The sequence below is a fragment of the Microcaecilia unicolor genome, chromosome 7, assembly GCF_901765095.1.
Source record: "Microcaecilia unicolor chromosome 7, aMicUni1.1, whole genome shotgun sequence".
Taxonomy (NCBI): Eukaryota; Metazoa; Chordata; class Amphibia; order Gymnophiona; family Siphonopidae; genus Microcaecilia; species Microcaecilia unicolor.
The window spans coordinates 65,817,677-65,832,089 of NC_044037.1; the positions used below are offsets into that span (position 1 = coordinate 65,817,677).

The 14,413-nt window shown below is 45.2% G+C and overlaps 1 protein-coding gene across 2 annotated transcripts in view; it reads left to right on the forward strand.

Annotated features, from left to right (window-relative positions):
- LOC115474815 (SLAIN motif-containing protein-like) overlaps positions 1-10,891 on the forward strand; it is a 70,580-nt gene extending 59,689 nt beyond the window's left edge. For both annotated transcript variants that reach the window (XM_030210482.1, XM_030210483.1), the window contains one exon: positions 8,505-10,891. In XM_030210482.1, the coding sequence (XP_030066342.1) occupies positions 8,505-8,571 (67 nt within the window). In that variant the 3' untranslated portion in view covers positions 8,572-10,891. The remainder of the gene's footprint in view (positions 1-8,504) is intronic.
- Positions 10,892-14,413: the final 3,522 nt, after the last annotated feature.

Below are 14,413 nucleotides of genomic sequence, written 5' to 3' on the forward strand. Positions count from 1 at the left end.
ACTATAAATATATCTATACAGTAGTAATCGGTGATATATATAATCGTACACGAACAATATATATTCATATTACTGTTATAACCAATCAACATATGTTCAAATGAAAAGGTATCTTCAGACTATCAGAGGTGGTACTCTGTTTTTTGTGGTACTCCGCTATCACATTTTCATGTGGTAGTAATTCCCACCTATCTTGTCATCGGTCATGATATAGAATACCTTTCAAACAATTTTTTACTTGATTTTTTTATGTAACACATATTAATAACAGCTTAATGTTTATAGTCAGAAAAATTCTGTACTTCAAAGGGATTATTTAAAAACCTTTTAAATCTTATGAGGCTATATACCGGGGCTGCATACCAACACGCGTTTCACTTCAGCTTTATCAAGGTATGCCCCTTTATGTCTCAAGTAAAAAATTGTTTGAAAGGTATTCTATATCATGACTGATGACAAGATAGGTAGGAATTACTACTGCATGAAAATTTGATAGAGGAGTACCGCCAAACAACTGAGTACCACCTCTGATGGTCTGAAGATACCTTTTCATTTGAACACGTTGATTAGTTATAACAGTTATACAAATATATATTGTTTTTTAGGAAAGTATCAGGCCATAAAACAATATATCAATGTTTCTCTGTCTTATTCTCACTGCACTGGTTACAGATGTTTAGTATGTAAAGTTTAAGATTAACACTTGCTTTTAAAGCTGTATGTTTACCTATATTTCAATTATCACTGGCTTTTTTAAATCTTCCCTTATATTCTCAGGACTACAAAATTTGATTGCTTTTTCACTACGGGCAGCTCATAAAACTAGCACTCGCTTAGAATATCTGTAGGTAGTCTGAATCTCTGAAATGCACTTCTAATTGAAATTAAAATGGAAAGTGATTTAAAAGATTTTAGGAAAATGTTAAGATTTTTAAAAACTTTTTTTTATTATACTACCATTTATGCTGGTTGTAATGAATCTTCCTTGAAAAAACTGCAGACAGCTCAAAATACAGCAGCTAGATTAGTCTACAAGGCTACGAGATTTGAAAGTGCAGCCCCTTTGCTTATAAAATTACACTGGCTCTCAGTCAAAGCCACAATAACATTCAAACGATATACATTTGTTTTCAAAACTCTATATGGCTTAACCCCTAATTATAAGCGCTCTCCCCCTTCGTAACGCTCTCCCTGGTTCAAGAGATTATCTAACCCTCCATTATCCCAGTTGCAAAAATGTGATCTACATGTCAGGATTCTCTTACCTCTGTACCAAATGGTGGCATTCTCTCCCAGAATTCTTCAGATGGGAACGTAATTATTTGATATTCCGGAAAAACCTTAAAGCCTCTCTAAGCAATTTCTGACGGATGATCATAATTCATTTAAACCCCTATTCCTTAGCTTCAGCAGCAGATGAATCCAGGACTGGTGGGTTGTATCTGTCTACCAGCAGGTGGAGATAGAGAACACTAAAAGCAGGCACTGACCCTCTGTGTACAGGTCCTTCTACCTTTAGTATATCTCTATCTCCAGCAGGTGGTTGATGGAGCTTGCCAGCTCCAGGGTTCTCTGCTTAGGGGGCTCCTAGGTTTGCCAGTTCAGCTGGGGTGTGTGGCTGACGGTGCCCACTTTGGAGGCATACTTGTTTTACAGGTCCCTGCTTTACCCTTTTCTCCCCTTCTCCCAGTCTGCTTCTCAGTGCTGTTTCTTCTGTGACTTCCCTTCTTCCTCGGCTCACAGTAAAAAAAAAAAAAAACACACAGCACGTTCCCAGACCCGAGCTCTCTCTGACCGGATGCTGTAGCGCTAGGATGCCGTCTGCAGCTCCTCCGGAGACGTGCTGTGCTTCCCTGTTAACAACGGTGAGTGTTTTTGTTTCTCTGGCTCTGCGCCATTTTCACCCCGATCCTAACGTGGTTGCATTATGGCAGCTGAGACAGCCAAGCGCTGCCCTCACTGTAGCAAACGGCGCAGCATAGTGGGAGTGTGCAGTTCAGGCTGCCTTGATGAGTCGGGGTCTGCCGGCGGCCTCCGATGTTGGGGTTTCCTGTGCTCCACAGCTCGTGGCGGGCGCCATTTTGAATTCACCTGGGGAGGCTTCTAACACGGTTCCTGAGACGGAGGACCTCGGCTTGCAAACGAGGAGACTTGCAGATGGCAGCTAGATTGGCACTGGAGTCTCGGGGGTTAGTAGCAATGGATGCTTTGGCCTCCCATTTTCTCCTGAGTTTATTTTACTTATGCACCAGGTCTTCTTATTGAAGGGGGCCTCCCCCCCTGCAGCCGTCGTCCCCTTCAGTTCAGGATGGCCCTGATTTTGTTTCAGGCATGTCTCAGTCATTTCCTGCAGACTCGCCGTCTTTGAAGTGCAGGCGGGTGATTTCTGTCTCAGAAGTGGGTTCCATTGACTCCCATAATCCTCAGCCATCCCTGTTTGAGGGAACAGGGTTCCTCCAGGGGCACGCAGAACACAGGCCTGGGGGATCTTGAAGAGGGAGAACTAGGTAAGGAGGAGCAAGACGGCACAAAGGCAGTTCGGATTTTTCATAGAGATGAGCTGCTTTCCCTTATTGAAGAGGTCTTACAAGCGCTCAGTATTGAGGACCTGGTGGCAGTGAACATCAAAATGGCTAGCACCAGAAAGCCTGCCCGGGCCTTTCCACTACACAAGTTTATTCAGGAACTAATCTCAGATCAGTGGTCGGAGACTGAGGGGAGCCTGAAGGTAGCTCGCAAAATGGCCCGACTCTACCCGGTGGGGGAGTCTCATCTGAGTCTTTTTGCTTTCCCTAGGGTAGACTCCCTGATGACAGCGGTCACCAAGAAAACCACCCTCCCAGTTGAGAGGGGTGTTGCCCTCAAAGATATGCAGGATCGCCGTCTGAAGGCGTCCTTAAAGCGCTCTTTTGAGGTTTTGGCCTTGGCTCTGCAGGCTTCTATTTGTAGTTCATATGCGGCTAGAGCCTGCCTTTCTTGGCTTCAACACGCAGTACAGCAGAACTGTTCCCTTCTCCACTACTGCCAACTCCAGACTTCGCGCCTTCTGTCTCGCTGCACCCTACGCCTGGAATAAACTTCCTGAGCCCCTACGTCTTGCCCCATCCTTGGCCACCTTTAAATCTAGACAGAAAGCCCACCTCTTTAACATTGCTTTTGACTCGTAACCACTTGTAACCACTCGCCTCCACCTACCCTCCTCTCTTCCTTCCCGTTCACATTAATTGATTTGATTTGCTTACTTTATTTATTTTTTGTCTATTAGATTGTAAGCTCTTTGAGCAGGGACTGTCTTTCTTCTATGTTTGTGCAGCGCTGCGTATGCCTTGTAGCGCTATAGAAATGCTAAATAGTAGTAGTAGTAGTAGTTCCTAAAGGAAAAGTCCATAGGCCGTTATTAAATGGACTTGGGGAAAATCCACTATTTCTGGGATAAGCAGTATAAAATGTTTTGTACATTTTTGGGATCTTGCCAGGTATTTGTGACCTGGATTGGCCACTGTTGGAAACAGGATGCTGGGCTCGATGGACATTTGGTCTTTCCCAGTATGGCAATACTTATGTACTTACGTTTCTGCCTCCTTGTCAGATGTAGCCCCCCCCCCCCCCCCCCCCCGTATGGAATCGGGGCTTGCATATTTGGCTGATGCCCTCTACGATTTGGTACGGGCCTTGGCTAAGCAGATGTCCCTTGCTGTTTCAGCTCGACACCTGTTATGGCTTCGCCATTGGGCGGCTGATATGACTTCGAACCAGTGGCTCACGAAATTGCCCTTTAGGGGTAAATTGCTGTTCGGTGAGGACTTGGAAAAGATTCTTAAAGATTTGGGTGATTCCAAATCACAGCGCCTGCCAGAGGACAGACCCAGGTCCGGTCCCAGAGTTTCCTCTGTGAGGCAGAGATTTTGTGACGCTCGGTGTTATCGCCCTGGCCGAACTTCTGTTCCTTTTCAGCGTTCCAGATTTCAACAACGTTCCTTTTGTTATGACAAAAAAATCTGCTAATCCTGCACAGAGAACCATGCTTCCCAATGATGGGGTGCCGGTTCACTCTTCAATTTCTCGCATAGGGGTCCGTTTGACCCTGTTTCATGAAGAGTGGGCCAAAATCATGACAGACCTATGGGTCCTCGACCTGATCAAGCACGGCTACAAGTTGGAGTTCGCGGCACCCGTTGGAGATGTCTTTTTGGAATCCCACTGCGCTACTGCTGTCAAGCGGGCGGCGGTGACCGACACGTTGCGCTCTGTTACATCTAGGAGCAGTGGTTCCTCAGTCCGAGCTTCGGGGAGGTCACTATTCCATTTATTTCGTGGTACCCCGGAAAGGGGGAGTCTTTCTGGCCAGTCCTCGACTTACGGAAATTGAAGGAGTCCCTGAGAGTTTGATACTTCCGCATGGACACTGCGTTCGGTTATAGCGGCGGTGTAGCCCTGGGAGTTTCTAATCTCGAAGAGGCGTATCTCCATATCTCAATTTGGCCTCCTCATCAGAGATTCTTACGGTTTGCGATCTTGGGCCAGCATTTTCAGTTCCTCACTTTACTGTTTGGGCTGGCAACAGCACCATGCACCTTTTCCAAGGTGATGGTGGTGGTGATGTCTTTCTTGCGGAAAGAAGGAGTCAGAGTCCATCCTTATCTGGACGATTGGCTCATCCGAGCAGACTCGGTGTTAGAGAGTCGGCAAGCTACTTCACGAGTTATCAAAGTTCTCCAGTCCCTTGGTTGGGTCGTCAATTTCCCAAAGAGCCATTTAATTCTGTCTCTCAAATATTTGGGGGTTTCCTTCAACACGGAAGTGGGTTGTGTTTTTCTTCCCAACAGCAGGCGCCTCAATTTATGATTGCAGATTCTCCGATTAATGGGTCTTCCTCACCCTCGAGCTTGGGATTATGTCCAGGTGCTGGGGCTCGTGGCAGCCACCTTGGACATGGTGCCGTGGGCTCACATGAGGCCCCTGCAGCATACCTTACTCAGTCGATGGTCTCTGACATCCCTGGAGTATCAGTGTTGGTTGCCCTGAACTCCAGCAGCCAGGAACAACATGACTTGGTGGCTATCCGGAATCAATCTCAGGCGAGGAATGCCGCTTGCTTCCCCTCATTGGATCCTGGTGACTACCGATGCCAGTCTTTCAGGATGAGGGGCCCACTGTCTACACCAATATGCGCAAGGACTATGTTCGAATGTGGAGTACAGCTGTTCAGTCGTCTAGAGCTGAAGGCCATTCGACAGGCTTTTCTGGCGTTTCACAGGATCATGAAGAGACGAGCAGTGCGAGTTCTGTCAGATAATACGACAGCGGTGGTCTACATCAATCGCCATAGTAGCACGCAGAACAGGGCGTTGGCATATGAAGCAGCCACCATTCTGTCTTTGGCGGAGCATCATCTTGTGTTATCGGTGGCCCACATCGCCAGCCTGGGCAATGTGCGAGCCGACTTTCTCAGTCGCCATGCCCTTGATCCGGTAGAGTGGGAATTAGCAACGGAATCATTAAGGCAGATTTGCAGCAAGTGGGGCACACCAGGGATCGATCTCATGGCGTCCAGCTCCAGTGCCAAGGTCGCGCAGTTCTTCAGCAGAAGAAGGGAACACGGTTCCGTGGGGCTGGATGCCCTGTCACAATCATGGCAGCCATCCACGCTTCTGTATGTGTTTCCACCGTGGCCCTTGATTGGTTGAGTTCTTCAACGGATCCTCCTTCACTCGGTTCTTGTGATCCTGGTGGCTCCAGACTGGCCACGTCATCCATGGTATGCGGATTTGCGGCGACTTCTGGTGGGGGATCCGTTCCGTCTTCCTCTTCTCCCAGACCTTCTACATCAGGGTCCTGTGGCTATGGAAGATCCTTGCCGCTTTGGTCTTACGACTTGGCTCTTGAAAGGGCGAAGTTGAGAAGGAATGGGTATTCTGACGAAGTGATAGCAACTTTGCTGAGGGCTCAAAAGCGATCCATGACTACAGCCTAAGCTCGGGTCTGGTGTACTTTTGAGGTGTGGTGGTCAACGCAAGCGTGGTCGCCAATGCGGGCTTAGGTTTCCCAGATGTTGACTTTTTTGCAGGAGGTTCTGCAGAAAGTCTAGCCTACAATTCTCTTTGGGTGCAAATGGCAACACTGGTGTGTTTTCAAGGCCGAGTGGCTAGTTCTTTGATAGCAGCTCATCCGGATGTGGTGCGCTTCTTCCGTGGAGTGTTGAAGCTTTGTCCTCCGTTGCATGTAACCCATGTCCTACATGGAGTTTGCGGCTTGTTTTGCGGGCTTTTAAGTCAGCGCCCTTTGAGCTACGTAGTCAGGCTTCAGAAAAAGATCTTACGCTTAAGGCATTTTTTTTATGGCCCTGGCGTCGGTGTGTAGAGTGTCAGAGATTCAGGCCCTCTTGTGTTGAGGTCCCTTCTTGCAGTTTTCAGAATCCGGTGTCACGGTTTGCACGGTACCCTCATTTCTTCCTAAAGTGGTGCCAAAGTTTCATCTGAATCAACCTCTTTTTCTTCCTTCATTTCGGAAGGAGGACTGCTGGGAGTCTTTTCGACAACTCCTTTTGGATGTCTGGCGCGTTCTTTTGAAGTACTTACAGATGTTGAATGAGTTTTGGTGCTCTGATCACTTGTTTGTCCTGTTTTCGGGTCCGCGGTGAGGTTTTCCAGCTTATAAGGCCACAGTTGCATGGTGGCTAAAGGAAGCGATTGTTTCAGCTTATCTTTTGACTGGGAAATCTCCACCTAATGCTTTGAAAGCGCATTCCATGTGGGTGCAGGCTTCTTGGGTGGAGACTTGCCTGTTTACAGTTCTGGACATCTGTCGGGCGGCGATGTGGACGTCACCTTTCGTTTGCTAAACATTATCGCCTGGATGTTGCGCGCTTTGGAGCAGCGGTTCTCTCTCGGGGAGCTGCAACGTCTCGCCCGGTTTAGGAAGTGCTTGGGTACATCCCACCGGTTCCTTGATTCATCTAATGCTGAAGCTAAGGAAAAAAGAATTAGGACATACCTGATCATTTTCTTTCCTTTAGTCGCAGCAGATGAATCCAGGATCCCTCCCTGGTTGTAGTCTGTGGTCAATTTAAGCAAAATCTGTATTAGACAGTTCCATTGATTACTCTATTATGAGTATTGTTCACTCCAGTTGAGTTTGTTTCTTTTATTGTGAGTTAAGTGATGTTACTATTTCTTTTCTCTGCTTTGGAATTCTTGCTATACTAAAGGTAGAAGGACCTGTACACAGGGGGTCAATGCCTGCTTTTAGTGTTCTCTATCTCAACCTGCTGGTAGACGGATATAACCCACCAGTTCCTAGATTCATCTGCTGCTACTAAAGGAAAGAAAATTAACAGGTATTTCCTAATTTTTCCATTGTACAATTATTCAGTTTCCCAATTCCATTCTAATTTTTATACATGGATGACTATAAATTGTTACCTTTTTGCATCTAACATTCTTTTCCATATTACATCATTCTAATTATTCAATCCTCATTTGTTTTATTATTACTTAATGTATACTATCCTGCATCACGTTTTGTACTGTTAATCACAATAAGTTATTAGCCACATTGAACCTGATCTATTGGGATAATGTGAGATATAAATGAAATAAATAAATTGGTCAGGCGTTTTGATTTTTTCCTTTGCAGTGTGTTTTAATTGCTAATGCTGTTTTTATATTGTAATACATTGTATTTGCCTTTCTTCAATGTTAAGCAAGTTGACCTAAACACATAGACTGTCAGACGCACAAACGGGCAGTGGCCCGGCATGGCCAGAAAAGGGGGGAGGGGGGAGGGTAACTCGGGATGGGCTGGCAGCCAGGGTTAGGCAGTCAGATTAAGGATAGGATTGGGAAAGTAGTAAAGGGTAGAGGGGGAGAGGTGAAAGCAGGGAACAAGGGATGGCTACTGGAGGCAGTAAGAGGGGCGTTGAGAAGCATGCAGTTGCCATTTTTGCCTGCTGCTCCAATGGTTAAGAAGGGAAAGGTTTTTTTTATGGCAGACCCCTGATCAAAGAAGTGATGGTAGCGCCTTGGCATGTCTACAGTAGATTGCCAGGCGGAGCAGAAAATGTGCTTCGTGAGTAAGGCAGAAGCTGTGCAACTCAAAAGGCTAGACAGCCTGTCCAAAATGCTCAAGAGAGAAGATCAAGCCATGTTATTTAATTGCTCTGTATTGTAAACTCTATGCATGAATGCAGTTGCATGATACTGTAAATTTCTTCACATATGTAAGTTGTAGAATGCTGCTGGCATAATAATTTCCATTTTTCTCGGACAATTTGCCATGTGTCGATATGTGATATGGGATGTGAGGAGAGTGCCACGATGCCACATGCCCTGTTTGTGTGGTTGGATTATGTTTTGTTTTGTTGTACACTGCTAGAGATGGGTAGGTTATAAATACTTTAAATAAATTAGTGGTGCAAATCCACCTCAGATCTGGTTGTTGGCAATCAGCTTCCTTTAAAGAGCAAGCGTCATTGAGTTTAACATAATTCTTTCTGTTTTTAATAGATCTCTTCAATCATCAAAGAATAGTGTGGCTGCTGCTGATGATTCTTGGAAGGAGGGATGTTACTAAGCCAACCCAAAGAAACAGATGAACTGCCAACTCCTTTATGAAGGTGACCCAGCTGACTGGGTCAGAAAACACACACAAGTCTTTCTCTAAGCACTGGGCTTAAGTGCTTAAGGCAAAGAAAATAAAATGTCATGTTTGATTTTTATCATGGCATTGGTTTAATATTTGTGAAAACCTTTTGCTCCGGGATGTCACAGAACTTCTATAGACTTTGAGATTCTGGATTTACCTTTAACAGTTGCCTTTGTGAACCTGTGTTTTCAGAAGACTGTTCAATCCTGAAGCTAAGAAACTTAAATGTTTGCCTGGCTGTGAGAATGGAACTTATATTAAAGCAGCATTTCTGCAAGCAAACTACTACATTAATTGCCCTTCCTTTTGTTACACATGTTTTGAGACAAATCATATATATTAGGACAGTTGTATAAATGTGGCTAAAATATGTAAATTTGGGTTTTTTTTAGTTGCCTGGAGTACATAATTAAAATTTTTCATAGCAATTAACGTTCCTAAGACCAGATTTTCTACTTGTTCCTGTATAAAATGGGATTTCATTTGCTACTTTTTATTCTGAATATTTAAAATGTTTTTATTGGTGTAATTCTCAGACCCTCTGACGGATATGTATATCACCAAATTGAAGTTTTGTACAACCTGTTCAATTTTCAGGACGTGAACAAAATTTGTGGGTTTTTTTTTTCCTGAATATGTTTCTGATTGTGATATATAGAAGTAATCTATTTAAATTGCACTGATTGGTGTGTTTCCTTCGGTAATACTGCTTAGCACATCTTCAGCAGTATTTGCATAAATTATATTTCTGTATCTGTTTTCATGTAAAAGATTCTGTCTGAAATAATATATTCTGCCAGTAATTTATCATAGTAAACTAAATAGTTCCAGGGCTGCAGCTCTGCAGCATATGGCACTCATGTTATGTCCAGTATGGCTCAGACATATTGCAGAGATATACTTGAGAATTGTGTGGAAGGCAGGTGGCTTTTAGAGGTGGCAAATGCTGCTGGTACAATAGTGGTACGAAAGGGTTAATCTCTGAGATTTCCTTCTAACCATTACTTTACAAGTGATATTTTGTTGCCCAGCAACAATTACAGAGAGATTCAGATATAAAAGATAACACTGAGGAGAAAATAACTGTATAAATACAGATACTATCTGTTTCAGACCATCAGAAAGAGGCTGAGAATTATTTAGTGACACCTGTATAAGGGGCTGTGCAACCCTAACTGCTCACTGTTTCTCAGTCTTCCAGCAGAGATAGGTGAGTCTGTGCAGCCCTGTTCTTCTTTGGTTGGGTGTGCCATTTTTGGCTCCATCTAGTGAGAAAAGTTAGATAGTATTTAAGGGATTACTTCAGGGGTGTCCTGGAGCAGATTTTGCTGCTGGTTTTAAAAAAAAAAAAAAAGGAGTGTCAAGAAACAGAGTACACAGGCAGCAAGAAAAAAAAACAAGTGTCGGGTTTCGGCCCCTACGCTTTTGGGGGTGTATCCTCCGGTCTCCAGGTCCCTCTCCCCCTCCTCCTCTCCTTTAGTGAGTGGTGTGTCTTGGCCTTCTCCCCCGTTTACCTGGGAGAAGTTCCTTGAGGCGAGCCCATAGTTAGAATGGAGCACTGCCGTTATTTAAAAAAAAAAAAAAAAAACACTCGGGGCCAGTTGCAGCACGCTATCAGGCGGGGAGCATCTTTTGCAGTGGGAAGCTTGTGGCTGCTCTAGTACAGTTTGGCGGAGAAGGCACATAGGTGGATTCCTGGCGTCCTATCCTGGTTCTCCAAGGGGGTGAACTGGGCCTTGTGCATTTCTCCCTTTCACATGGAGACCCTACGTTCAGTGATAGTAGCGGTGCAACCGGGAGAGTTTCTGACCTCCCTAGATCTGTCAGAAGCATACCTTCATATTCCAATTCTTCAGGTTCATCAGCATGGGAGAACACTGCCAGTTTCGGGCAGTGCCCTTCGGCTTGGCTACTGTGCCACAGACCTTCTCCAAGGTGATGGTGGTGGCGGCGGCTCACCTCAGGCAGGAGGGCATTCTGGTGCACTGTACTTGGACGACTGGATAACAGCGAAGTTCATTGAGGAGAGCTACATCCACGGCTCGGGTAGTCCAACTGCTTCAACATCTGGGTTGGATTTTCAGTGTGGCCAAGAGTCCTCTTTCCCCCAATCAGTCGTTGGAATATCTGGGGGTTCAGTTAGATGCGTGGGATGGCATGGTGTGCCTACTGGAATCACAGATCCAGAAGATTCAGTTGCAGATTCGTTGGCTTCTCATAGTTGGGGATCCGTCCGCTTGAGCGATTCTCCAGTCCTCGGTGGCAATCAATGTGGCTGAGTTGGTGAGGGCTCACATGAGGCCTTTTCAGTCTGCTCTCTTGAAGCATTGATACCCTCAGTCGGATGCACTCTCTTGCAGGGTGTGGCTTCACAGGTCAGTTCACCTCAGCCTTCAGTGGTGGCTGGGTCAGCAGCATCTGAGTCGGGGCATGCCTCTAGACCCTCCGGACGGGGTGCTGGTGACGATGGATGCCAGTCTGCCCAGGTGGGTAGCCCATTGTTAGGGGCAAGTGGCCCAGAGGAGTCCCACTGATCGATCAGTCATCTGGAGACTTGGATGATACATCTCGCCCTCTTGGCCTTTCAACAGTTGATTGATCTTCAGGATGTTTGCGTGCTCTCAGACAATGTGACTGCTGTAACTTATGTCAATCGCCAGGGAAGTACCAAGAGCCCGCTGTTGGCCTGGCAGAGCAGAATCTACAGTTCCTGTGGGCGGCACAGTGGCGGCTCCGCAGATTATTTCAGTGGCCATCATCTGGATCCGGGGTAGTGGAATTTGGTTCCTTTCACATTTCAACTCATTGTTGACGGGTGGGGTCCTCCGATCATGGATCTCATGGCCACAGCCAAGAATGCAAAGGCCCAGTTGTCAGAGGGTCTGGATGCATTGGCTCAGCCCTGGCCATCTCATGGTCTGCTATTTGTGTTCCCTCCGTGGCCACTCATCGATCAAGTTCTGCAGCGCATTCAGGGTTACGGTAGTTGAGTAGGTCTGTGCCCGACTGGCCAAGCTGACCGTGATATGTCAATCTGGTTTGTTTGCAGGTATGTGATCCAATTCATTTTCCCTTAGATGGTGGTCTGCTGCAGCAGGGTCCCGTTCTTATGCCTGATATGGCTGAGTTCTCGCTTACGGCTTGGCTGTAGAGCAGGCAAGGTGGCTGAAAGAAGGGGTATTCCTCCAGGGTGATTCATACCCTCTTGAATTCTAGGAAACGTTCCACCTCTTTATATGAGTTTGGTGTATTTTTGAGGCTTGGTGTGAAGAGCAAAAGATGCTTCTCCTGCGGGCTTCGCTTGGAAACCTTTTGGAATTCCTTCAGTGTGGATTGGAGAAAGAGTTGTTGTTTTCCCTTCAGGTGCAACTGGCAGCTCTGGCTTGTTTTCGGGGCCCAATTCAGGGGAAGTCTTTGGCTCTCCATCCGGGTGTTTTCTGTTTTTTCCAGGGGGTCAAACAGTTGAGACCACTGGTTCGGTCAGTCGTTCCTACTTGGGATTTGAATTTGGTTCTGTCGGCCTTAGTTAAAGCCCCTTTTGAGCCTCTTCAGGAAGCCTCCCTCAAGGATCTTTCAAGGTGGCGTTTTTGGTGGCCATCACGTTGGCGCAGTGTATTTCGAAGTTGCAGGATCTATCATGTTGGGAGCCTTTTCTGGTTTTCTGCAAAGAGTAGGTGTCTTTGCAGCCAGTTCCATCCTTTTTGCCAAAGCTAATTTCTCCTTTTCATGTTAATGAGTCTATTTCTTTGCCATCCTTTTCATTGGAAGAGTCTCCTTCCTTGTACAGGCTTGATGTCTGTAGGGCGCTGAAGTGTTATGTTTGCCAGACATCGGAGTTTCTTAAGTTGGATAATCTTTTTGGGGTTTTTTTTTGCGGTCCACGGAAAGAGGAGGCGTCATCGAAGGCCTCTCATCGCTCGCTGGATTAAGGAGGCTGTGTCATCCGTTTATCTATTTCAAGGTAAGGATGCACCTGCCGCGTTGTGGGCGCATTCTACATGGGCTCAGGCCTCCTCTTGGGTGGAGCATTCTCTTATTCCTCTGCAGGACATTTGCCAGGTGGCAACTTGGTCCTGTCTTCATTCCTGTGTCAGGCATTACTGGTTGGATGTCCAGTCCCGGAAGGATGCTTCTTTTGGGGCTTCTGTGTTGGTCTGGAGAATTTCCCACCCTCAGTGAGTACTGCTTTGGTACTTCCCACTCATTGGGAATGGTCTGGAGCAGACAATAAGGAAGGAGAAATTAGATCTTACCTGCTAATTTGCTTTCCTTGAGTCTCTCCAGACCATTCCCGAACCCCGCCTGAGAGGAGTATGTCCCCTTGGTGGGGTGCCTGATGCTTCTGGGGCTGCAAGCGGCTACTGTGATGTCGCAGTCTCGTTTGGTTGGATGTCTGGTGCTCTCTTCCTTCCAGGGGTTCCTGAAAGGTGTTTAGTTATGTTTTCTGTTTATGGGTTTTGTGATTCTTCTATGGTGCATGGCTATTCGAAATACTGAGCAGGTCAGGGTTGCACAGCCCCTTATACAGGTGTCACTACTCAATAATTCTCAGTCTCCCTCTGCTGGTAGGAGTGCATATTACCCACTTGTCAGGAATGGTCTGGAGAGACTCAAGGAAAGGAAATTAGCAGGTAAGATCTAATTTCTCCTTACAAGTTGTTACCTTAGGTGATTTGATGTATTACCTTAACACAGTGGTTCTCAACCCAATCAGTCAGGTTTTCAGGATATGCACAATGAATATGCATGAGATAAATCTGCATACAATGGAGGTGGTGCATATTCATTGTGGATATCTTGAAAACTTGACTGGGTTGAGAACGCCTGTCTTAAAATCACTTTGGAAACAGGCATAAAATATAAGCAGATTGGTTTTCCTTATTTGCTTTTTTTAGGTGGTAATAATTCATGAATGTTTGTACAGTAGCACAATTGGACTTTTCATTTTATATTCTGTATAGAACCACTTAGATATTTTATACTGCTTGCAAACAGTACAGTTTTTGTTTAGTGTTCTATATAATTTGAAAAAGCAGTAATAGAGAAAACTTTTTAATTAGATGTTAATGATGTTTGACAGAGAACATATTGCTAAATGTGCTTTTAAAATGTTCTGTTTAATTTCTTTGTCAGCCTATTAAAAATGTTTAATTTTTGCTAGCATTATCATTGATAGCATGCAGTCTCACCTTATAACAAGGCCTTCAAAATTAAAAGGTTTTTTTCCAAATAAAAAAGTAATAATTACTATTGCTCTTTAAGCAGATTGATAAAAACCGGTGAAGCACTTGTGCATCACATTTTAGTGTTCTGATTCATCCTAGGATATCTTTCAGAATATACTTGATTATTCAAATATATGGGGCCCTGTTTACTAAGGTGCGCTAGCATTTGTAGCATGTCCTAAAAATTAGCATGCGCCAACCGTGTGGACGCCCATAGGAATATTATGGGCATCTACACAGTTAGCGTATGCTGTTTAGTGTACGCTAAAAATGCTAACATGCCTCTAGTGCAGCTTAGTAAACAGGGCCCTTAAAATGTAGGTATACATGCAGACAGAATTTTTCTCCTGTACGTTAGCAACATCATTTCTTTGACATATACCCTATTAACATCTTATGAAAAATATAGCCACTAAAAAGAATATAGGTATATGACATAACAAGGGCATTAAACATTTTAGGGCCCTGTATACTAAGCCATGTTAGAGGTGCTCTAGCATTTTTAGCATGTGCTAACGCAAGGCACACCCATAGGAATATATGGG